Source organism: Hypanus sabinus, chromosome 9 (assembly GCF_030144855.1).
Source record: "Hypanus sabinus isolate sHypSab1 chromosome 9, sHypSab1.hap1, whole genome shotgun sequence".
In the NCBI taxonomy this organism is placed as follows: Eukaryota; Metazoa; Chordata; class Chondrichthyes; order Myliobatiformes; family Dasyatidae; genus Hypanus; species Hypanus sabinus.
Window position 1 is genome coordinate 13,269,083 of NC_082714.1, and position 26,445 is coordinate 13,295,527.

The 26,445-nt window shown below is 43.1% G+C and overlaps 1 protein-coding gene across 3 annotated transcripts in view; it reads left to right on the plus strand.

Annotated features, from left to right (window-relative positions):
* The window catches only part of slc5a10 (solute carrier family 5 member 10), a 197,587-nt gene that overhangs the window by 42,503 nt on the left and 128,639 nt on the right, over positions 1 to 26,445 (plus strand). For all 3 annotated transcript variants that reach the window (XM_059979069.1, XM_059979067.1, XM_059979068.1), the window contains exon 6: positions 10,349 to 10,454. In XM_059979069.1, the coding sequence (XP_059835052.1) occupies positions 10,349 to 10,454 (106 nt within the window). The remainder of the gene's footprint in view (positions 1 to 10,348; positions 10,455 to 26,445) is intronic.

A 26,445-nucleotide genomic window follows, 5' to 3' on the forward strand; every position in this document is an offset into this window, starting at 1 on the left:
GACGGGTAAGATCAGAGAATAACTCAACCCAACACATTCTATAGATGTCAATAGAATGTAAAATGGTTTGCTTGTTCACTCCTGTTCACAGGGGAGATTTCTCACCCAGTTACATCAAGCAGGCATTTTCACTGCAGTAATTCTTAAGGCAGTGGTAATTCTTGTCTAAATTAGTTTACTGACTCAGCAATCTGTTGCAGTGCACCTGGATTTTCACCGTTACGGGAAGTCTTTGGCCACTCTACATTTACGCTTAGGCTGATCTTTGAGCTTGTTAGAGTTTGCCCCACCCTGTTGTTAGAGGCTGTTGTGGGGTTGAACAGGCCTCCACAACTTCAGCGAGTTACATCACAGTTAAATCACTCTCTGTCAGTCTGGTTTGGCATGGCACACCCAGATACATTAAAGCGATTTCAGATCAGGATATTATTTGTTCAGGCTCAATATACTTAGACTCAATCAAGTTTAAAATCACTGACATATGTTGTAAAATTTGTTGTTCTGCTGCAGTAGTACAGAGAAATACATTAAAAAAACTATAAATTGCAATAAGAAATATATATTACTAGATATAAGATATCTACTGTATTTGCTCTCTTTGTTAGAATTACTTAAAATTCTTAAAGTGCAAAAAGAGAACAAAGCTAGTGAGGTAGTGTTCATGGGTTGGTTCATTGTCCAGAGATGTGTTGGCAGAGAGGAAAAAGCCATTTCTAAAGCATTGAGTGTGCATCTTCAGGCTCCTGTACCACCTCTTAATGGTAGCAATGAGCACAGGGCATGTTCTGAGTGACAGGGGTCATTAATGATGGATGCCACCTTTTTGAGACATCACCTTTTGAAGACATCCTTGATGCTGGAGCAGCTAGTGTCCACAATGGAACTGGCTGAGTTTGAATCCTTCTGCAACTTTTCCGATCCTGTGCAGTGACTTAATAATCAATTTCGATGTTAGTAAAAACAGAGTGTGCTGGAAATATACAGCACATCAGACAACATCTGAAGAGAAAGAAGAAAAAGAGTTAAAGATCTTTTTTCAGAAAGTTTGTCATGGCTTCTTGGAATTTCAAGACTTAAAATCATGTATTTCAAGGATTCCATATCGAAATCTCTCTAATCTGGTTATAAAATTAGATCGTATCAAGATTCAAGTTCAAGTTCAAGTTTATTGTCATTCAAATGAAACAACACTCCTCTCGGACCAAGGTGCAAAACACCGTACATATATCACTACAGTACATACAGTGGCACCAGAAAGTTTGTGAACCCTGTAGAATTTTCTCTATTTTTGTGTAAGTATGACCTAAAATGTGATCAGATCTTCATGTAAGTCCTAAAACTAGGTAAAAGAACCCAATCAAATAAATAACACAAAAACATCATACTTCTTCATTTATTTATTGAGAAAAATGATCCAATATTACATGAATTTTGCTGGAAAAGATGTGTGAACCTTTGGGGTCATGACTTCTACAAAAGCTACTTGGAGTCAGTTGTTCCAATCAGTGAGATGAGATCAGAGGTGTGGGTGGTAGAGGTGCCTTGCTCTATAAAAAAGACACACCAGGTCAGGTTTCTGACAGATTGTAAATGGTCCAGTGATTAGGCAAGGGTTAAATAAGCAGGTGCAGCTCATTGGCCAGGAGGACCTATGCCGTGCTGTATCGCTAAATTAATTAATTATTTTTTGTAGGTTGAGATGAGCGATGACAGTGTGTGGGAGGGGATTGCAAGTGGTGTGTGGGTGGTGATGGGAGAGCAAGCAGGGGCGGGAAGAATGGCCGCTCGCCAGACTCGTGGACATAGTGGGTGGGAGAGAGTCTGCTCGGAGTTCCCGGCTCTGCTTGATTCCACCCAGGCCCCTCCGATAGTTGCGCCTCTGGATTGGGAGCGAAGGCATGTGGAAGCGTTGTGTTCCCACCCACCAGAAGATGCCCGCAGCCCTGCAGCAGCCAGAAAATCCATCCCCATTCAGTCCACTGAACGGCCGGAATGGCGGCTCAAACCAACTAATTTCCGGTGAAAAGATTCCCTCTACCTGGATTGTTGCCTGGATTGGGGAGCATGCCTTATAAGAATAGGTTGAGTGAACTCGGCCTTTTCTCCTTGGAGCGACGGAGGATGAGAGGTGACCTGATAGAGGTGTACAAGATGATGAGAGGCATTGATCGTGTGGATAGTCAGAGGCTTTTTCCCAGGGCTGAAATGGTTGCCACAAGAGGGCACAGTTTTAAGGTGCTGGGGAGTAGGTACAGAGGAGATGTCAGGGGTAAATCTTTTAATCAGAGAGTGGTGAGTACATGAAATGGGCTGCCAGCAACGGTGGTGGAGGCAGATACGATAGGGTCTTTTAAGAGACTTTTAGATAGGTACATGGAGCTTAGTAAAATAGAGGGCTATAGGTAAGCCTAGTAATGTCTAAGGTAGGGACATGTTCGGCTCAACTTTGTGGGCCGAAGGGCCTGCATTGTGCTGTAGGTTTTCTATGTTTCACTGTTCATGCAGCCACAGCCAGGTTCTAACCGCACTGGCTAACTTTCAAATCACTTGATTTCCTTCCTGGGAAGCTTTGCTATGGAAGTAGAATGTCTTAACTTGTTTCAAAACCACACTTGGAGTATTGTCAGCAGTTTGGGACTCCTTTTCTTAAAAAAAGATGTGCTGGCATTGGAGAGATCTAGAGAATGATTTTGGGAATGAAAAGGTTAAAGTGTGAGGAACATTTGATAGCTCTGGGTCTGTGCTCATTGGAATTTAGAATGGGTGAGAACTCATTGAACTGTGTAAATATTGAAAAGACAAGAGAGACCGGATGTATAGAGGATGTTTCCTATAGTGGGGGAGTTGAGGAATAGAGGGGACACCGCATCAGAATAGAATGATATCCCGTTAGAACAGAGATAAGAGAGGAATTTCTTTAGCCAGATGGTGGGGAATCTGTGGAATTCAAAACACTGGACTACAAGTTTTTTTGAAAGTGTTTCCTCAGCATTTTTGTTTGTTTATGATAGACTGCTTGAAGCTAAATGCAAATATAATTTCAGACTACTTGTAAGACGTAGGAATTTGGAGAAACAAGATATTAACTTTTATTGATTATAATGTGCAACCCCCTCACCAGGCTCATATACAAGCTTGGCTCATTAGCTAACTCTGCTAACGACCACATGACCTGGTGGTGAGAAGGCCACCTTACATAAATAGCACACGTCTAGGGTCGGTATCATTTAGGTTTAACAAAACAGGAATGTTCTGGTTAAGGAACATTGATTGTAGCGAATGCTGTGTAAATAATGCCTTATACACGATTAACGATCGCCAGGAAATGACAGATTGTATACCAGCATAAAATTATAAAGGAAGTATATTTACCAATTTTCAACTTTATCAAACAGTTAACAGGAAGAGAAAAGAAAGATAAAAGGGCCATTACAGTTAAACCAGTCCAATGTGCACATAAGCATTGGAGCTAGTTTTTGGAGTAGTCGGGTTCACTCACGCGCTGAACCCACATTCTGCATTAAAGACACCAGTCACAGTTCAAACTTCCCTCGAAGAACATTACAAATGAACTGGCTAACTCAGGAGTATTGGCACTTACTCCTTCTAACCATTCACCTGCACAAAACATTTCTTACAATGGGGTCTCTCCTTTAAATGACATTTGGCGGGCATCTTCCCTTGTGCCCTGTTCTGCAGCTCCCATCAAAAGACCCCAAAGCCAAACGACTGTCCTTCACAAATCTGATCCTGTCCAGCCCTCTTGAAAGCTCAATGACATCCCACTTGGCAGAAAGTTACAACACGTACCAAGACAATCTGGATTGGCTGACACATCATTCCTAAGTTGGCCAAGAAGCTGAAGCCAAAACATTGTTAGCAGCAGGACACTGCTTTTGCAGAAATTTGCTAAAATAAAAATACCTCACAGCATAGCAGTAGAAATTTTAACCAGAGCTTTACATTCTCCCTCCCCCACCATCAAAAATAGTCATGTCCTCATGACTTTGGAACTTATTAAACCATTATTAAAAACACAGTGTTCAAATGAATTTTGTGATTTCAGGACCCCCAATACATTTGGAATTGGAGGTAACATATCTCACTATGGGGATGGATGCAACACTTTGTTTGCCCAGTGCATCAAATGAAGGTTTCTGGACTCTCTGAGACCCCTTTATTTCATGTTCCGCTTCAGCCACTCATTGTGACCATTCCTGTCTACTTGGAGATGCCTCTCCCTGTTTATCTCTCGTGCCTTTCAGTGACTCAGGACCCCTGCCACCCGATTGAACTCAGCTTATCCCCAATTATATTGGAGCCCAGTTTAAGCAGGTGCTGCTGAACCTCTTCAACCTCCGTTGGTGCTAACTGGCGGGTCCCCGCTTGGAAAGGGGTGTCTTCAGTCACTCTAGCTACTCCTCCAGGATGTAAGGTGACACATTTAGACTGGGTGTACCACATGGTTACTCATTACTGCTCATCATTCTGCTTAGGAGGAACTTGTACTTTCTCAATATCAGCTCTGAACATCGGGTCAATGGACAAGGTTTTCATAAAAAGTCTCTCCATTCCTCTTCTTGCATGCTCACATGAGCCTTCTCACAATGGGAGTATCTGTTCCAACAACAATGGATAGGTACATGGAGCTTAGAAAAATAGAGGGCTATGGGTAACACTCGGTAAATTTTAAGGTTAGGATGTGTTCAGCACAGCTTTGTGGGCCAAAGGGCCTGTATTGTGCTTTCTATGTTTCTGTGTTTCTATTCCCCTAATTTGTCTCAGTCCTTCTGCAGCCTACCTGTTTCCTCATCACTACCTGCCCCTCCACCAATCTTCATATCATCTACAAACTTGGCAACAAAGCCATCTATTCCATCATCTAAATCATTGATATATCGCATAAAAAGAAGCGGTTCCAACACTGGCCCCTGCAGAACACCACTGGTCACTGGCAGCCAACCAGAGAAGGATTCTTTTATTCCCACTGTTTGATTAACCACTGACATACTTTTCAAAGATTTTCCTGTCCTTCACAGTCTCGTTTCCCACTTGTTGTCTCCTACCAATCAGCCAGTGCTCTAACCATGCCAGGAAATTTCCTGTGATGCCATAGGCTCTTAACTTAGTGGGCAGCCTCATGTGCAGCACCTTGTCAAAGGCCTCTTGAAAGTCCAGATATACAACATCCTCCGCATCCCCTTTATCTATCCTATGTATGATCTCCTCAAAGAATTCCAGCAGATTTGTCAGACCAGATCTTCCCTTAAGGAAACCGTGCTGACTTTGTTCTATCTTGTCCTGTGTCATCAAGCACTTCTCATCCTTAGCAATACACTCCAACATCCTCCCAACTAGTGAGTTCAGGCTAACTGGTCTATAATTTCCTGTCTGCTGCCTTCCTCCTTTCTTAAAGAGTGGAGTGAGATTAGCAATTTTCCAGTCCTCTGGCACCATACCAGAGTCCAATGGTTTTTGAAAGATCACTACTAATGCCTCTACAATCTCTACTGCTACCTCTTTCAGAACCCTATGGTGCAGTTCATCTGGCCCAGGTGACATGTATCTTTAAGTCTTTCAGCTTTTTGAGCACCTTCTCTCTTGAAATAGTAACTGCACTCACTTCTCTTCCCTCACACCCTCCAACATCTGACACACTGCTAGTGTCTTCCACAGTGAAGGCTGATGCAAAATACTCCTTTAGTTCATCAACCATCTCCTTGGCCCCTGTTATTATTTCTCCAGCCTAATTTTCTAGTGGTCCTATATCCACTCTCAAATCTATTATTTTTTATATAGTTGAAAAAGCTTTTACTATCCACTTCAAAATTGTCACTAGCTTGCTTTCATATTTCGTCTTTTCACTCCGAATGATTCTTTTAGTTGCTTTCTGTAGGGGTTTAAAAGCTTCCCAATCCTCTGTCTTTCCACTATTTTTTGCTTTGTTGTATGCCCTCTCTTTGGCTTTTACATTAACTTTGACCTCCCTCATCAGCCATGGTTGTACTATTTTGTTATTTGAGTATTTATTTGTTTTTGGAATACATCTATCTGAGCCTTCCTCATTTCCCCCAGAAACTCACACTATTGTTGCTCTAAGCATGTAAAGCTTAACAATCAAATATACTGCTTAGTCAGTTCTTTTACATCATTCACACAACATCCTAACTCCGAACGAGCACCCCACAATGCTACCCGTGCACCCGGCTCGTGTACAAACTTGGCTTGTTAGCTAGTTCTGCTAACACCCACGTGACTCAATGGTGAGAAGGCCACCTTCCATAAGAAACTCACCTCTAGGATCTGTATCATTTGGATTCATTTCAATTGTTGTCAACAGCATTCCTAAGTTGGAAAACATGGATCCTTACCTTTAGCTGAAGCCAAACCACTGTTACTAGCAGGACACACTGCTTTTGTTGAAAATTACTAAAATAAAAATACCTCACAGCATTTCAGCAGAAATCTTAACCAGGGCATTACAATGTATTTATTTGTATGATGTTGCTGACACTTTGCAGAAGTTCAAATAAGATAAAAGTGTTTTACTGATGTTTTTTGTTTGTACCCAGTGTCTTCGGCTTCTTGCTTAAGTGTCCAATGTTAATCAGCCAGAGCTGATGGATTCCAGTTGCCCTGATATTGTTTCTCCATGACTACAATGTCCTGGGGAAATCTTTCAACGTGCTCGTCACTGACAGTGCCAAGATTTGCGGGGAAGAAATCTAAATGGGAATACAGAAAATGAATCTGTAGTGACATGTTGCACTTCATGCTTATCTATGCTTGAAGCTTGTTGTCAATCAGCTGCCTGCATATAGTTTGGTGGTCTGAAGGCGCCAAGAAAATTTTCAATAACATTCTTGAAAGCTTTCCATGTGATTTTCTCTGGTCGCACCAGAAGGTCTTCGAATTGCCGGTCACAGTTGATCTGTTTGATTTGTGGACCAACAAAAGTGCCTTCCTTAATCTTGGCATCAGTTACTCTGCCTTGAATTATGAATTGAAATAGCAAATAGAGGAGATTTCAAAAAAATGGTGCATGATAGAAAAATTTCTTGATGATTTTCATGATCAGTAACCCAAAATGCTATGGACCCAAAGGAATTCAGGAAGCAAAGTCTTTGTTGTCCAGTGTTATCACAGGCAGTTGTGAAGGTCAAGTCATTTTGTATATTTAAAGCCAAAGTTGTTAGGTTCTTGCAAGGGCATTGAAGGTCACAGGGAGAAGGCAGGAGAATGGGCCTGAAATGTCGACTGTTTATTCTCCTCTATAGATGCTGGCTGATTCGTTAAGCTCCTACAGCATTTTGTGTGTGCTGCTCCGGATTTTCCACATATGCAGACTCTCTTGTGTCTATCATTTTGAAATTGGCTTCCCCCCCCCAGTTCAGAACTTTAACATCCAATTAATTTATCTTTTCCTTTCTCCATAACTGCCTTGAAGCTTCCAAGTAATGGTCACTACCCTGGAAATGCTCTTCCACTGATATGAGCCTGGTCAGATTCCCAGTGACTAGATCCAGTGTGGCTTCTTCTCATGTAGTGGAAAGCATGGCTCCTTACCTTTAGCCAAAGCCAAAACACTCTTACCAGCAGGATGCACCGCTTTTCCAGAAAATTGCCAAAGTAAAAAATACTGCACCTCACAGCATTAGAATTAGCACCCATCTATACTGCACTTTCACATTGAGGAGTTCCCAGTTAATAATGAGAAGATGAAATCCACAGACTGTTACCCTACTATTTTTACACTTCTCTATACTCTGCTCTGCTCTTCCATTCAGACATTTTCACCTTGAAGTTTGTGGGATCTTACAGTGCACAGATTGCCTATTACAGTTCCTACAGTACATCAACAAACATTGAAATACGTAGTTGGCTGTAAAATGCTTTGGAATGCTCTACAAGTCTGAAGAGCATTAAAGAAACACAATTCTTTGATATTTTATATCTCGCCCACTCAACTTATATTTAGCTCCAGCGTTCTAGAGCTAAATATATTGTCGACATTCCCTGTTATAGGGCTTAGACTTTTGTTTCCAGCTATTACAAATGGATGGAAAAACTCTTCTCATTTTTGATGACTTCTTGACTACTCCGTTTGTTATTCTAATAGATTTATAGTCTACTGAAGCTTAGTTTGGTTGCTGCAGAGAGTTTTATAAATCAAATGTTTATGACTTAACACTTCGTATATCAGGATTAATGTCCAAACGTGTCCCCTCAAACATGTTACTTCATCAAATTCTCGTCCCAATATCATTTATCGTCAAGGTGTGTCTACTCTAAGTCGCCACTTTATTAGGTAGACCTGCATGTTAATGCAAATATCTAATCAGCCAATCATATGGCAGCAACTCAATGCATAAAAGCAGGCAGACATGGTCAAGAAGTTCAGTTGTTATTCAGACCAAACATCAGAATGGGGAAGAAATAAATGTGGAATGATAGTTGGTGCCAGACAGGATGGTTTGAGTATCTCGGAAACTGCTGATCTTCTGGGATTTTCTCGCACAACAGTCTCTCGAATTTACAGAGAATGGTAGAAAATAACAAAAAAAAAATCTAATGAGTGGCAGTTCTGTGAGTGAAAACACCTTGTTAATGAGAGAGGTCAGAGGAGAATGGCCAGACTGGATCAAGCTGACAGGAAGGTGACAGTAACTCAAACAGTCACACGTTACAACGTTGGTGTGGAGAAGAGAGCCTCTGAAAGCATGACATGTTGAACGTTGAAGTGGATGGGCTACAGCAGCAGAAGACCGTGGACACACACACAGTGGCTACTTTTTTTTAGATACAGGGTGCACCTAATAAAGTGGCCACTGTGTGTAGCGTGAAATTGTAATGTGAATTCGGCGGGATTTTCTTGCTCTGAAGTCTGTCTGCCTGATCAAGAGTTAAAGAAAGTAATAAGTGTGAGTAAATGGTTCCATAAATTATGTCACTTAAAATGGTTTTGTTTGTTGAACATGTAAAGAATCCATTCAATAATAGCCAGATGGGAAAAGGGTACAGATCAAGGAACAGGTTAATGGTGATAATAAACAGCAGCACAGACTCATGGAATGATAGAACATTCACCCATTGAGTCTGCTATCTCAATGTTAACTTCCCTTCAGTCACTGGGTTCTTGAACCAACCTGCACAATCCTAATCACCAGCTCATTACAGCAACCCTTTGACCAATTTGATCACTTTGCAGTACAATAGACTTTGTTTTCTTTGTGTTCCTTCTTGTAAAAACTGCATATAATTTGTGTTTTTTTTGTGAATGCTGGTGTAAGCTTTTCATTGTACCTGTATTTGCACGTACTTGTTCATATGACAATCAACTCCACTTTGACTTTGATTAATCCAAATGAGAACTTTCTGACCATAATCCTGGACTAGCAGCTCTGTATCTTTCTCCACAGATGTTGCAGGGCGTGCTTTAAAAAAAGTGCCAAAGCAGAGATTGAAATTGGATCAAGCAGGAGGGTTTTGGAGGGAAGGTGTTGCCGTTGTTGAGGGCATGGACATCTAGGACACAGCACAGAGAACCAAAAGTGAGAGGGGTGTTGTAGGACTGGAGTATTCTTGGGCGATAGCTGCATCTGACATTTCTGATGTCAGTTGCACAAATAATGAAGGCAGCTGATATGACAGCAACAGTTAAGAGGCGTTTACATAGATGCAGGAACAGGCAGGGATTGAAGGGATGTAGGTCACATGGGAAACATTTAAAAGGCACCTGGACGTGTACCTGGACAGGAAAGGTGTAATGGATAAGGGCCAATCACAGGTAGCAGGATTAGTTTAATTTGACATCACGAACAGTTATCACCCCTCAACCATCAGGCTCTTAGACCAAAGGGAATAGCTTCACTCGCCCCCATTAAGAAAATGATCCCACAACACTTTCAAGAACTCTTCATCTCATGTGTTTGATGTTTATTCCTTATTTACTTATTATTATTACTTACTTCTTTTTGTATTTGCACAGTTTGTTGTCTTTTACACACTGGTTGAACACCCAAGTTGGTGCGGTCTTTCATGATTCTATTATGGTTATTATTCTATTATGGATTTATTGAGTATGCCAGCAAGAAAATGAATCTCAGGGTTATATTTGGTGACATATATGTACTTTGATAAGAGAATTACTTTGAACTTTGAACTTGAACTTCGGTCAGCACAGACATAATGAACTGAAGGACCCCCTTCCTGTTAGTCCAATTCTATTAACTGCTAACACTAGAGTGATTTTCCCTTTCAATTGCCTTTTTTTGTTTACTTATTTTGCCGTTTTCCCCCCCGATGTGGAGAGTGAAATGATGACCACGTTGTTTTATTTCCTCACCAGACAGACCTGTATTCCGGCGCTCTCTTTGTTCAAGTGTGCCTTGGATGGAACCTGTACCTGTCCACCGTCCTGATGCTTGTAGTCACGGCTCTCTACACCATAGCAGGTAACAATCCATTGAACTAGCAGCATGGAATTGCCGGCCAGTTAAGAAGAGTTCTTTAAATTCCCAGTAGGTTTGAGTAATACAATGTGGGCGTGCCACGGTGGCGCAACACTGGGACACTGGGTCGTCGAGTTCATGACATGAAGAAGCTGTTCTATAGGTGCATGAAGGCACAGAGAATTGTGGAAAAATGGATCAAATGCAGGCAGAAGGGATTTAATTTAATTTAGATCTGAAGGATATGATGCTGTGCCGTACTGTTCTTTGAGCGTTCTCTTGTCACGCACAAAGAACAGTACAGTTCCAGAATATCTCTAACTAGAGTTGGCACTCCTGTGGGAGAGGTTACGTGAGATTGCCATAATGTTTGGAGTCAGTAATCTAATGATACCAATGATTAAAAGCACTCCACTAATGGTTCACTCCATTCCAAAGCACCTTTTGAATTCATTCAAGTTGATATCTCCTATGAACAATTGGCGCATTATGTTATAACCAGTCTGCGCTCTACCCATTTCCAAAGTGCATTGTTTCAATGCTAGCAGTGATTGTTTATGCCTCATATGTCCCATTGAAAAGACAGATTTCCAAAGCAATCTCACAATCTGTAATCCAATAAAAAGAAAAGAATTACCTCCTCTTCACATTAAAATATTGAACTAAATAACAGTCTCCGATCAGCCACCTGGACCCATTGTTCAAAACGGTTTGCCCTGCCAGATCCATTCCATGTGTGTGTGTTTAAGAGATCTAATATACTTGGGTGTGGAATTTATTGAGAAGTGTTTATTTACTGGTGTTAAAAGCTATTAGATATCTCAATAATTATAAAGCAAAGATAACTAACCCAGAAGGTCCACAGAAAGATATTTGTTGGCACCAATACAGGAAATCACTTAAAGGAGAAAATCCACAGATGCTGGAAGTCTGAGCAACACACTCAAAATGCTGGGGGTGGGGGGGGGGGGCTCAGCAGGCCAGACAGCATCTAGGAAAAGAGTAGAGTCGACATTTCAGGCTGAGACCCTTCAGCAGGAAATCACTTCATGGGAATGTCAAAGGAATGACATGTGATTGTGTGGTGGTTGAGATTGTTTGGAAATTCTAGGTGCTCTCCCCTTTATTAATTATTTGTTTTTTTGTTTATTTATTGTGATACAACGTGTTCGAGTTAATCAGCCTGATCATGGGACAATTTACAATGATCAATTGACCCACCAACTGTTAGATCTTTGGACTGTGGGAGGACACCAAAGCACCCAGAGGAAACCTCCATGGTCTCAGGAAGAACCTAGAAACTCCTCCAGGTGGCAGGAATTGAATCCAGGCCGCCTGAACTATAAAGCATTTTGCTAACCACAACATTTAGTCTCTTACTCTGACATCATCTCCTTTGGATGGATGACAATTTTTGCTGGTTTGTGCTTCTATGAAGCTCTTTTGGGCATTTGATCTCATCAAAGCAAATATTTGTTGATCTTACAGGAACATAAGGAAGGTCAAAAAGTCGGCATTCAGCCTATAGAGAGTTTGCTACCATCACTGTTTTAAATTTAGATTTAGGTTTAGAGGTAGAATACAGGAACAGGTCCTTCTGGACCAACCAACCTACATCAGCCAACTAGACCCATGTGACCAATTAACTTACTAACCCATGCCCTTTGGAATGTGGGGGGAAACCCATACAATCATGGGAAAAAACATAAAAACTCCTTACAGACATGGGCGGAATTGAACCTGGATTCCTGGTGCTGTAGTAGCGTTATGGTAACCACTACGCTACCGTGCCACTGCTTATCAGATTCCCCTCTGAGTTATGAGTTTACGTCCCACTTCAGAGATTTGACACAAGAATCTAGGCTGGACACTGAAGTACTGAGGGAATCCTGTGTCGTTGGTGGAGTCACCTTCGCACTGGATTGAACCAAGGCCCAATTTCTGCGCTTAGGTAGCATCGAAAAGATCTCGTGGTACTATTCTGAAGAAGAGAAAGGATATGGTCACCGCAGCCTTCATCATTACTCACCTCTCATTTAAGATCAGCAAGCATGATATATGAAAACTGATGATGATTTAATTCAATACACCCTTGAATCCAAGTACAAATTACGAGAGCACAAGCTGGGATAGATTGGGAAAGTAATTAAAAATACAACAACAAAACAAATTGTAGGGCTTGTGACGTAAGCAAGTCAAAGGTCGTGTAGCACAGGAACAGCCCCTTGGCCTATTGAGTCCGTGCTGATCACCAACCATTCCTTTACAGTAATCCTACATTTATCCCAGTTTATATTCGCCCTGAAGTCTCATTAGTCTCCCCATCCCTAAATTCCACCACTCACTTACACACTTGGGAACATTTGAAGCAGCTATTTAATCTTGCCGGAGGTTGAGGGGAGATCTGATAGATGTTTATAAAGTTACAACAGGCATAAATAGAGTAGACAGCATCCTTTTCCTAGGGTTGAAATGTCTCAATACCAGAGGGCATGTGTTTAAGTGGCTGATGGGGAGGACGTACCTCTCTCTACCAAAGGAGGTGTAAGGCACTCCCCTCTGCTAGCCAGTATGTCAACCTTGGGCAAGGTGCAGTTCCTGCTTAGCCCCCCACCCCCCCACCTCCTATCAGGGTTACATGAAGCCATGGGATGGACATATGAGTCCTGGTTATGTGACCACTGACGCCAGACAGACAATCTCTGAAGAGTATTGACAATGGCTGGGGTCACCCGTCTTGTAAAGGCACTGCCCAGATGAAGGCAATTGCAAACCACTTCTGTAGAAAAATTTGCCAAGGACTATTATGGTGATTGATGAGACCATGATTGCCCATGTCATATGACATGGTACATAATGATAATGCTGATGATGCATTTAAGGTGAGAGGAGGTAATTTCAGAGGAGATGTGAGGGGCATGTTTTTACATGGAGGGTGTTGGCTGCCTGGGGTGGTGGTAGATGCAGGTGCATTAGGGACGTTTCAGAGACATTTTGATAGGCACATGAATGTGGGGAAAATGGAAGGATTAGACACTGGGTCGGCTGAAGTGATTGGTTTCTTCATTGCCCATTTGATTACTAATTTAATTGGTTTGCCATAACACAGTGGGTTCCTGTGCTGTATTGTTCTATCATAAAATCTATCGGCACATTTAGGATGTGGGAGGAAATTGAAGCACCCAGGCGAAACCCAAGCAGTCAATAGGGAGAACATGCAAACTCTACGTAGACAGCACCCAAGGTGAGGATTGATTGAACCTGAGTCTCTGGCACTGTGAAGCAGTGTCTCTACTCAATGTGCTACTCCGCTCCACTACATTTCAGAGGAGGGGAAAGTATTGTAGAATGCTTGGATAGACCAGTAAGAATTACTAAAAACAGACTTGACAGTCTTTATTTATGTATAGTTTTTCTTAAATTATTTTATACTTCTTTATTTTCCTGTAAATGTCTACAAAAAATGAATCTCAAGATAGTATATGGTGACAAAAAGGTACTTTGCCTTTGACTTTAAAAGGCTTTTGTACACATCTAAATTCTGGAATTAAATGCATCTGTGCTGATCCCTACCCTATGTTTTCACAGTAAGGAATATGAATAGATCTCAGTGTGAACCGGAAATATATATTTTTTTAGAATCAGAAAATTAATAAAAATAGAGCAAACTCCCAGGTTTCTGGATAGGAGAGGATGTGGGCCAAATGCAAGCAATTAAGTCTAGTTCAGGAAGGCACCTTAATCTAGAAGAGCTGGGTTGAAGGCCCTGTCTCAGGTCTGTACATCTTCATAAGTTGAGTGTTTCCAACTTCTTCAGTTTTGCAGGCTCTCCAAGAGCTATGGAAAACACTCCTTCTAACTAGTAGAGTGGATAGGGGAGAACCAGTGGATTTGGTATATTTGGATTTTCAAAAGGCTTTTAACAAGGTCCCACACAGGAGATTAGTGTGTAAACTTAAAGCACACGGTATTGGGGGTATGGTATTGATGTGGATAGAGAATTGGTTGGCAGACAGGAAGCAAAGAGTGGGAATAAATGGGACCTTTTCAGAATGGCAGGGAGTGACTAGTGGGGTACCGCAAGGCTCAGTGCTGGGACCCCAGTTGTTTACAATATATATTAATGATTTAGAGGAAGGAATTAAATGTAGCATCTCCAAGTTTGCAGTTGGCACGAAGCTGGGCGGCAGTGTTAGCTGTGAGGAGGATGCTAAGAGGATGCAGTGTGACTTGGATAGGTTAGGTGAGTGGGCAAATTCATGGCAGATGCAATTTAATGTGGATAAATGTGAGGTTATCCACTTTGGTGGCAAGAACAGGAGAACAGATTATTATCTGAATGGTGGCCAATTAGGAAAAGGGGAGGTGCAACGAGACCTGGGTGTCATTGTACACCAGTCATTGAAAGTGGGCATGCAGGTACAGCAGGCGATGAAAAAGGTGAATGGTATGTTGGTATTCATAGCCAGAGGATTTGAGTACAGGAGCAGGGAGGTTCTACTGCAGTTGTACAAGCCCTCGGTGAGACCACACCTGGAGTATTGTGTGCAGTTTTCTCCCCCTAATCTGAGGAAAGACATTCTTGGCATAGAGGGAGTACAAAGAAGGTTCACCAGATTGATTCCTGGGATGGCAGGCTTTTCATATGAAGAAAGACTGGATCAACTAGGCTCATACTCACTGGAATTTAGAAGATTGAGGGGGGATCTTATTGAAACGTATAAAATTCTAAAGGGACCAGACAGGCATATGGAGGGAAGGCAGGTACAGGGTTCTGAGTTGGATGATCAGCCATGATCATACTGAATGGCGGTGCAGGCTCGAAGGGCCGAATGGCCTACTCCGGCACCTATTTTCTATGTTTCTATGTTTCTATATTCTTTCAATGTTTAAGACCAATCCCTATGGTCTTCTTCATCCTGGAAACCACCCGTGAGGTCTGAATCAAGCTTATTATCACTGACATGTCATGAAAATAGTTGTTTTGCGGCAGCAGTACCGTGCAATGCATAAAATTACTATAAGTTACAATCAGAAATATATATATAAAGTAAGTAAGTAATGCACAAAGAGAGCAAAAAATGAGGTAAGTGTTCATGGATTTGTGGTCTGTCTAGAAACCTGATCCAGAGGGGAAGAAGCTGTTGCAACAATGTTGAGTGGGTCTCTTTAGCATCCTCTACCTCCCCCCTGATGATAGCAATGTGGAGAGGAACATCCTGGATGGTGAGGTCCTCAATGATGGATGCCGCTTTTTGAGTCATCACCTTTTGAGGATGTCCTTGACTGTGGGGAGGTTAGTGCCCGCCCTGGAGATGAGTCTGCAGCTCTGAGTGACATCCGTGCCTCAGTTAGTGCACTGATGAGATCCTGCCCCTGAAAATAAATCCACCTTGCACCCTGTAACAACTGTAACTCACTTTAACAGTTTTTAAAACTCTGTTGCATTTAAAGGCTGAAGGCGACCTTACAGTTTGTTTGTTATGTGTCGTATGACATGGGCAATCACGGTCTCTCCGTGACCATGATGGTTCTTTACAAATATTTCTACAGAAGTGTTTTGCCATTGTCTTCTTCTGGGCAGTGACCCCAACCATTGTCAATGCTCTTCAGAGATGGTTTGCCTGGCATCAGTCGTTGCATAACCAGGACTTGTGATCTGCACCAGCTGCTCATCCGACCATCCGCCACCTGCTTCCGTGGCTTCATGTGACCCTGATCATGGGGCTAAACAGGTGCTACACCTTGCCCAAGGGTAACCTGCAGGCTAGTGGAGGGAAGAAGCGCTTTACACCCCCTTTGGTAGAGACTTATCTTCACCCCATCACCAATATAGAGGCATATAAAATCATGAAATGTATAGATAAGGTGAATGTTCACAATCAGTTTTCCCCCAGGGTAGGGGAGACTAAAATTGAAAGGCATAAATCTGAGGTGAAAGTTTTGGGTTTGCCTGGAGCTGTTCCATCAATTTGTGGGATATGTCGCTCCTGGTCTTGGTCTATATATGTATGTTTTTGCTCATAATTTTGAATGTGCTGTCATGAGGAAATCTGCAGATGCTGGAAATTCAAACAACAACACGCACAAAATGCTGGTAGAACACAGCAGGCCAGGCAGCATCTATAGGGAGAAGTGCTGTCGACGTTCCAGGCCGAGACCCTTCGTCAGGACTAACCGAAAGGAAAGATAGTAAGAGATAGTCAGTTATAGATTTCGGCACGGACTAGGAGGGCCGAGATGGCCTGTTTCCGTGCTGTGATTGTTATATGGTTATATTCTTACTATCTTACTAGAGATAGTCTTACTATCTTGTGTGTGTTGTTGTTTGAATGTGCTGTGTATGTTTAGCACCTTGGCCCCAGAGGCACACAGTTTCGTTCATGTATTCACCTATATTCATGTATGGTTGAAAGATAATTAAATTTGATTTGATTTTGTAAGGGGGACTTGAGGGGCAACTTTTTCATTTGGAGGGTTTTGAGAACGTAACATAGATTTCCAGAGATGGGAACAAATGCAATATATAAAAGACATTAGACAGGTGCTTGGATAGGAAATGTTGAGAAGGATATGGGCCAATTTCAGGCAACTGGGAGAAGGCCAATTTGGAAAACTGCTCAGCACGAATGGTTTGGCCAAAAGGCTGATTCCGTGCTGTTATGAAAGCCATGTTCGTGAGAGCCAGGGAAACCAGAACAATTCCAAAATGGAAACATTTTAATACTCTCCAAATGCATTAATGCTTAAAAGGATTGCATTATGACATAATTGTCACTGTGTAAAAGGAAGCTTTGGAAAGAGTGCAGAAAAAGTTCACCAAGACGTTGCCTGGATTAGAGGGTATCAGCATTAAGGAGAGGCTGGATGAACTTGGATTGTTTCCTCTAGAGCAGGGGCCTCTAATCTGGAGTCTGCTGACCTGTTGCTCAATGGTATTGGGCCATGGCGTAAAAAGGTTCTTGCTAGCTCTTGGGCTAGGTTTAATCAATGTGGTTTGTGGGTCAGGCTCTGTAGCTCATGTTATGACATGTTTCTGCTTTCTTGTTGCTATTTTGTGTGATTTTGCTCATGGTGGATTGGCTCTGCAGCCTGCGGTCAACGAACAACACAGCACCGGATTGAACTGAACTGAGCCGAAACTGAATACTCCTGGACTGTTTTGACGACTTTGTGGTTTGATGTTTTGTATTCTGTGTTTATCGCTCATTGATTGGTCCTGTCAATTGCGAAATTTGCTCTTTTTTTTAACGTGTTGAGGGTTTGATGGTTTTCTTTGCTTCATGGCTGTCCATGGGGAGATGAATCTCAGGGTTGCGTACTGCATACAGACTTTGATCATAAATGTATCTTGAGTGTCGGAGACTGAGGGACAACCTGATGGAGGTTGATAAAATTATGAGAGGCATGGATAGGGTAGGTGGTGTCTTTTTACCAGGGTGGAAATGCCACGTTTTCAGGTGATGGGGGAAAGTTTAAAGGAGATGTGAACAAAGCCTTTTTTTAGACAGAGAGTGCTGAGTGCCTGGAACAAGTGGCAGAAGCAGTGGTGTTTAATAGGCACTTCGAGGCATGAGGCACGAACATGCAGGGAGTGGTGGGTCATCACCACCTGCCGTAGGCTGCAATTAGTTTAACTCAGCATCTCGGTTGAAAGGGCCTGTCCGGTGGCGAATTGTTCGACGTTGCTTGTAATAGGAGCCACAGTAGAATAGCATTAGGGTGACACTGTTACAGCTCGGTGCATCAGAGATCGAAGCTCAATTCCGGCGCTGTTTGTGGAAGTTCGTACGTCCTTCCCGTGACTGCGTATGTTTCCTCCCATGTTCCCAAGCCATGTAGGTTCATTGTCCATTGTAAACTGTCCTGTGATTATGCTAGGGTTAAATAGGTGGGGTGCTGGTCAGCGTGGTTCGTTGAACTGGAAGGGCCTGTTCTGTTCTGTGCTGTGTGTCTAGATATATAAAATAAATAAGTAATAATTAAAAATTCACCTTGGCATTTGCTTTCCACTCCCTGACTGAAGTTAAGCAAGAGAAAATCTGCAGATGCTGGAAATCCTAGCAACACATGCAAAATGCTGGAGGAACAGACCAGGGCCGGGCAGCATCTGTGGAAGAGAGTATTATCGATGTTTGGGGCCGAGACCCTTCATCAGGACTGGAGAAAGACAAGATGAGGAATCAGAGTTAGAAAGTAGGGGAGGAGAGGAAGAAACACAAAGTGATAGGTGAAATTGGGAGGGAAAGGGGAGAAGTAAAGAGCTAGGAAGTTGATCGGTGTAAGAGATACAGGGCTGGAGGAGCATTTTAATTCCACATCCCCATTTCCATTCTGCCATCAGTCCGTAGCCTCCCCCTACTGTCACGATGAGGTTGGAGGAGCAACACCTTATATTCCATCTGGTTAGCCTCCAACCTGAATTCATGGACATCGATTTTCTCGTACTGACCCCCCCCCCCCCCCCAACCTCCTTCACCATTTCCCATTCCCACTTCCCTCTCACCTTATTTCCTTCCCTGCTGAAAACCTCCCTCTGGTGCCCCTCCTCCTTTTTTTTTCTTCCTTCTCTCCTCATCTATCAGATTCCCCCTTCTCCAGCCAATCAACTTCCCAGCTCTTTACTTCAGCCCTCCCTTCTCCTGGTTTCAACTGTCCACCTTGTGTTTCTTCCTCCTCTCCCTCCTCCTTCTAACTCAAATTCCTCATCTTGTTTCCTCCAGTCCTTCTGAAGGGTCTCGGCCCAAAACTTGCCTGGACTCTTTTCCATAGAGGCTGCCTGGCCTGCTGAGTTCCTCCGGAATTTTGTGTGTGTCCCATTGAAGTTAATTTGGCTACATGGTAAATGTATCAGAAACAAGAAAGGTTTAAGTTGAGAGGAAGGAGCTTTAAAGAGAATCTGAGGGGGCAGCAGTTAGCAAAACACACCTTGGGTTCAATTCCGCTGTGGTCTGTAAGTTGTTTGTGTGTTTTCCCTGTTTCCGTGTGGATTTCCTCCAGATGCTCCAGTGACCTCCAACATTCCAAAGGTGTCCTGGTTAGCAGCACAGCAGAGTCTGCTATCGTGGTATACCGTGGGTCAATCCAGAGAAGGCTGCTGGACCAGACAACATTCCCGGTAGAGTGCTCAGAGGATGTGCAGACCAGCTAACAGATGTTCTCACTGATATCTTCAACATCTCCCTGAGCAGCGCCACCGCTCCAACGTGCTTCAAGGCCGCCACTATCGTCCCTGTGCCAAAGAAGTCTTCAGTGTCCTGTTGCACTCACATCCATCATCATGAAGTGTTTCGAGAGGCTCGTCATGAGGCATATCAAGACCCTGCTACCCCCCCTTACTGGACCCCCTGCAGTTTGCGTACCGTCCCAACCGCTCAACAGACGACGCCATTGCCATCACCCTTCACCTGGACAAAAAAGACACATACGTTCGGATGCTGTTCATAGACTTCAGTTCAGCATTCAACACAATCATCCCTCAGAAACTGATTGGAAAGCTGAGCCTACTGGGCCTGAACACCTCCCTCTGCAACTGGATTCTAGACTTCCTGACTGAGAGATCTCAGTCAGTCTGGATTGGGAGCAGCATCTCCAACACCATCACACTGAGCACGGGGGACCCCCCGGGCTGTGTGCTCAGTCCACTGCTGTTCATTCTGCTGAACCACGACTGTGCTGCAACACACATCATCAAGTTCGTCGATGACACGACCGTGGTGGGTCTCATCAGCAAGAACAACGAGTCAGCTTACAGAGAGGAGGTGCAGCACCTAACAGACTGGTGCAGAGCCAACAACCTGTCTCTGAATGTGAACAAAAGAGATGGTTGTTGACTTCAGGAGGGCACGGAGTGACCACTCCCTGCTGAACCTCGATGGCTCCTCGGTAGAGTTTGTAAAGAGCACCAAATTTCCTGGTGTTCACCTGGCGGAGAATCTCACCTGGTCCCTCAACACCAGCTCCACAGCAAAGAAAGCCCAGCAGCATCTCTACTTTCTGCGAAGGCTGAGGAAAGTCCATCTCCCACCCCCCATCCTCATCACATTCTACAGGGGTTGTATTGAGAGCATCCTGAGCAGCTGCATCACTGCCTGGTTCAGAAATTGCACCATCTCGGATTGCAAGACCCTACAGCGGATAGTGAGGTCAGCTGAGAAGATCATCGGGGTCTCTCTTCCTGCCATCATGGACATTTACACTACACGCTGCATTCACAAAGCAAACAGCATTATGAAGGACCCTATGCACCCCTCATACAAACTCTTCTCCCTCCTGCCATCTGGGAAAAGGCACCAAAGCAGTCGGGCTCTCACGACCAGACTATGTAACAGTTTCTTCCCCCAAGCTATCAGACTCCTCAATACCCAGAGCCTGGACTGACACTTATTGTCCTATTGTCACCTATTGCCCTATTGTCTTGTTTATTATTTATCCAGCACTGTTTTGTGCACTTTATGCAGTCCTGGGTAGGTCTGCAGTCTAGTGTAGTTTTTTTTCTCTCTGTGTTTTTTTTTACATAGTTCAGTCTAGTTTTTGTACTGTGTCATGTAACACCATGGTCCTGAAAAACGTTGTCTCATTTTTACTATGTACTGTACCAGCAGTTATGGTCAAAATGACAATAAAAGGGACTTGACTTGACTTGATACAGTACTGAGCAAAAGTCTTAGGTATATGTGTTACTAGAGTGTCTAAGACTTTTGCACAGTACCGTATTTGTTAATGTGGAGCAGAAAGCAAGTTTGTATATCTGGCGGGAGCAAAGGATTTTGGGAATGGTGAGGGTGGAGTGCAGTGGGAGGGGTGTGAGACAGATGGCAGCAAAGGGACGGTGGAGGGTAGGTTGGCTGGTTTCGGGTGCAGACACACCCAGCCCTGAGACATTATGCAAGGTCATTTGATTCCAAACAGTTGATTTATGGATCATTACAGAGTGTCTCTCTGGTGTTTCCCAGTCCCTCCCCTCTCGCTTCCCCTTTTCCTAACCATGATTCCCCTCTCCTTGTCCCCTTCCCACTCTCAGTCCACAATAGAGACCCATATCTGAATCAAGTTTATCATCACTCACATACGTCATGATTTATTGTTGCAGCAGTGGTACAGTAGAATACATAAAATTACTACAGTGCTGTGCAGAAGTCTTGGGCACCCTAGCTATTTATATAACTAGGGTGTTGGCCCAAGATGGTCTACTCTTTTCCATAGATGCTGCCTAGCCTGCTGAGTTCCTCCAGCAGTTTGTCTGCATTGCTTTGGATTTCCAGCATCTGCAGATTTTCTTACGTTTGAACTAAAAGTATAGACTATTTTCTAAAGTGGAGAGAAAATTAAAAAAAGAAGATGGGTCTCATCACAGCTGCAAGAATTATATTGCAAAACTGGAAAAAAAAACAGATGTCCCACTGTGAGGGAATGGACTGAGGAAATGGTTAAGATTTCATTTTACGAACACATGTTGGGAAGAATTAACAGTGAGGGAAAAGTGCAAGATGCATGGGATCAATTTTGGTTGTATGTTAATTTAAAATTAAGTTAGAAGTTTTGTTCTGTTTCTTAGTTTTATGTTTTCCTGTAATGGGACGGCTGTGTAAATATGCTGTACTGTATCTGCTCTATGATATGCTGTGCTGCTTTGTAAAATAAGAATAAATAATAATAAAAACTTGAATTACCAAAAAATCTGAGGTGCAAAGGGACTTGGGAGGGAGTCCTTGCACAGGGTTCCATAAAGGTAATTTGCAGGTTAAGTAGGTAGTGAGGAAGGCAAATGTGATGTTAGTATTGATTTTCAGAGGACTAGAATATAGAAGCAAGGATGTAATGTTGAGGCTTTATAAGACACTGGTAAAGCCTCACTTGGAGTATTGTGAGCAGTTTTGGGTCCCTTGTCTATGAAAGGATGTGCCGACATTGGAGGGAGTTCAAAGGATGTACACAAAAATGATTCTGGGATTAAAAGGTTTGTCCTATGAGGAGCGTTTGATAGTTCTGGGCCTGTGTTCATTAGAATTCAGAAGACAGAGTAGATGTGGATGGGATGTTTCCTCTGGTGGGGTGGGGGTTGGGGAGGAGGACCAGAGGACACACACTCAGAATTGAGGGGTATCCTTTTAGAACAGAAATGAGGAATTTCTTTAGCTAGAGCGTTGAATTTGTGTCTATTGCTACAGGCGGCTGTAGAGGCCAAGTCATTGGGTATAATTAAGGCAGAGGTTGATAGATTCTTGATTAGTCAGGGTATGAAGCAATACCAGAAAAAAGCTGGAAACTGGGGCTGAGAGGAAAAATTGGATTAGCCGTGAAGAAATGATGGAGCAGACTCAATGGGGCAAATGACCTAATTCTTCTCCTTGATCATATGGTCTTGTGGCTTCTGTGCTATACCACTCCATGAGCTGCCGGACGATCTGAGAGACATTCTCTGCTGTGTAACGCTGAGAGTTCACTGCAAGGCTGGGCCCTCAGAACTGAATTCAAGCCTCTGAAGCTGATAGTAAATCCCAGTCTCTTGTGGTTAACGCCATGTATACAGAATTCTAGGCCTTACCACATTCCAAATGCTGGTAGTTCTAATTGGGATCTCTGGGCACAGTTAGCACGTGTGGCACGACATCTTGGTATTTTTAAAAAGATTGCTTGATCTTAATGACATTATTTTGATTTGTCCATGTAAACAATAACATTAAAAGCGTCATTGATAAGAGTGAACCTGTAGCGCTATATGCTGACGCAGTGGGACCAGTCTTTACACGTTGGATATTTTCTGGTTTGGGATGTTCGTATGAAGCTAAAAAAGTTTTATTACTGACGTGGCAAAGCTAATTAGTCCACCCAAAATAATTGCAGCATTTTGCATCCGAATGATATGGCATGTGGTAAATTAACACACCCAAAGGAGAGCTGTAGAGTACTGTACCTCAAGTCATCCTGAAGGCACTTTGGAGCCAATTTATCTCAACAACACAATCTCTAAATATAATGACCAGGTTTCCACATCACAAGAATTTGCAAAGAGAATTCTGCACCAGAGTGCAGAAGATGACAAACTGTGCAAATGCAAATATAAATAAAGAACAAAATAATGAGTCCTTGAAAGTGAGACCATTTCAATGATGAGGTAAGTGAGTGTAGTTATCCACGCTCCTTCAGGAGCCTGCTGCTTGAGGGGTGTAACTGTTCCTGAACGTGGTGGTGTGAGTCCTGAGGCTCCTGTACCTTCTCCCTGATGGCAGCAGCATGGCCTGGGTGATGGGTGTCTCTGATGATGGAAGCTGCTTTCCTGCGATAGTGTTTCATGTAGATGTGTTCAATGGTTGGGATGGCTTTACCTGTGATAGGCTGGAACGGTTCCACTACCTTTTGCTGGACTTTCCATTGAAAAGCAGCGGCGTTCCCATACCAAGTTGTGATGCAGCCAGTCACCACACATCTGTCAACATTTTCGATGTCATGCTGAATCTCTGCAAACTCCTAAGGAAGTAGAGGCATTGCCGTGCTTTCTTCAGAAATGAACTTGCATGCTGGGCATAGGGCAGCTCCTCTGAAATAATAACACAGAAGAATTAAAGTTGCTGACCCTCTCCTCCTCCGATGAGGACTGGCTCGTGGACCTCTGGCTTCCCTCTCATGACACATGGATAGAAAAGATTAAGAGAGAGCAGGGCCAAATGTGGGTATAGGCTAAATCATTGGTAAGAACACACTTTGGAGTATTGTTCATTATTTATTTGTTTGCTTGTTTATTGAGAATACAGCATGGCATAGGCCCTTCCGGCCCTTTCAGCCACACCACCCAGCAACCCACCGATTTAACCCTAGCCTAAGCACGGGACAATTTACAATGACCAATTAACCTACCAACTGGTACCTCTTTGAAATGTGGGAGGACACCACCTGGAGGAAACCCACGTGGTCACAAGGAAAACATACCAACTCCTTACAGGCATAGCGGGAATTGAACCCGGGTCGCCTGTACTGCAAAGCGTTGTGCACAGTTCAAGTCACCCTGGCTACAGGAAGGATGTCATTAAGCAAGAAGAGATTCATGGGGATTGGCGGGCTTGATTTATGAGAAGATGAATAATTTTGGGACCATTTTTTCCCCTGGAGTGCAGGAGACTAAGGGGCAACCTTATAGAGGTATATATAAAAATGTGAGGGTTGTCAATAAGATGAATAGTCACAGTCTTTTTCCCCCGCTGTGGGTGATTCTAAAGCTAAAAGACAGATTTAGAGTGAGTGGGGAAAGATTTGAAAAGGACCTCAGGGAAAACCTTCTCATCAGAAGATTTTGGGTGTATTGAACAAGCTGTAGAAGCGGGTACAACTACAACGTCTAGACAGGAACATGGATATGAAAGATTAAAAGGGAGATGGGCCAAACGCAGGCAATGGGTTAATCTCAGACAGACATTTTGGTCAGCACAGACAAGTTGGGCCGAAGGGACAGATTCCATGGTTTATAGTTCCATGACTCTACTGCTTGTTATGCTTTGTAACTTCAAAATGTTAAACTAATTCAAAGAAACTCAGCAAGTCAAAAACTACGGGTGTAGATCGATCACAAACTAGAAAAAATCTGCAGTTGCTGGAAATCCAAGCAACAGACACAAAATGCTGGAGGAACTCAGCAGGTCAGGCAGCATCTGTAGGAAAAAAAGTACAGTTGATGTTTTGGGCCGAGATCCTGCTGAAGGGCCTTGGCCTGAATCATTGACTGTACTTTTTTCCATAGATGCCGGCTGGCCTGCTGAGTTCCTCCAGCATTTTGTGGGTGTGGGTCAAGTTTACTTTTAGCGAGGTGTGCATGAATTATGTAGTAGCGTGATGTCGTCAGCAATGAATATATTTTACAAATAACCTTGAAGCAGAGAAAAGATGGTAGGGTAAAAGGACTATGGTGTACAAAGGATGTAGAAAATCTATTTAAGAAGAAAAGAAACACTTACGAAAGGTCCAAGAAACTAGGTACTATTAGAGCTCTAGAAAATTACAAGGGTGCCAGGAAAGAGCTCAAGAATGAAGTTAGGAGAGGTAGAAGGGGCCATGAGAAGGCCTTGGTGGGCAGGATTAAGGAAAACCCCAATGCATTCTACAAGTATGTGAAGAGCAAGTTGGTGAGTCATTTGAGAATAGGACTAATCAGGACTGAGAGTGGAAACATGTGCATGGAGTTCGGAGGAGGTAGCAGGGGTACTTAATGAATACTTTGCTTCAGTATTCACCAGCAAAAAGGATCTTGGCAATTCTGGAGATGACTTACAGCGGACTGGCACGCTCAAGTGTAGAGACATCAAGAAGAGGATGTGCTGGAGCTTTTGAAAGGTATTAAGTTAGATAAGTCACCGGGACTGGATGAGATATACCCTAGGCTACTCTGAGAAGCGAGGGAGGAGATTGCTGAGCCTTGGGCGATAATCTTTGCATCATCAATAGTGATGGGAGAAGTACCAGAGGATTGGAAGGTTGCAAACGTTGTTCCCTTGTTCAAGAAAAGGGGTACAGATAACCCAGGAAATTATTGACCAGTGAGTCTGACTTCAGAGGTGGGCAAGTTGTTGGAGAAGATCCTGAGAGGGAGAATTTATGAGAATTTGGAGAGACATAATCTGATTAGGGTAGTCAGCATGGCTTTGTCAAGGGCAGGTCATGCCTTATGAACCTGACTGAATTATTTGAGGATGTAACAAAACACATTGATGAAGGTAGCACAGTGGATACAGAGATATGGATTTCAGTAAGGCATTTGATAAGGTTCCCCATGCAATGCTCATTCAGAAAGTAATGAGGCAAGGGATCCAAGGAATCCTTGTTTTGTGGATCCAGAATTGGTTTGACCACAGAAGGTAAAAGGTGGTTATGGTTGGTTCATGTTCTGTACGGAGGATGGAGACCAGTGGTGTCCCGCAGGGATCTGTTCTGGGACCTCTCCTCCTTGTGATTTTTATAAATGACCTGGATGAGAAAGTAGAAGGGTGCTGATAGTAAGTTTGCT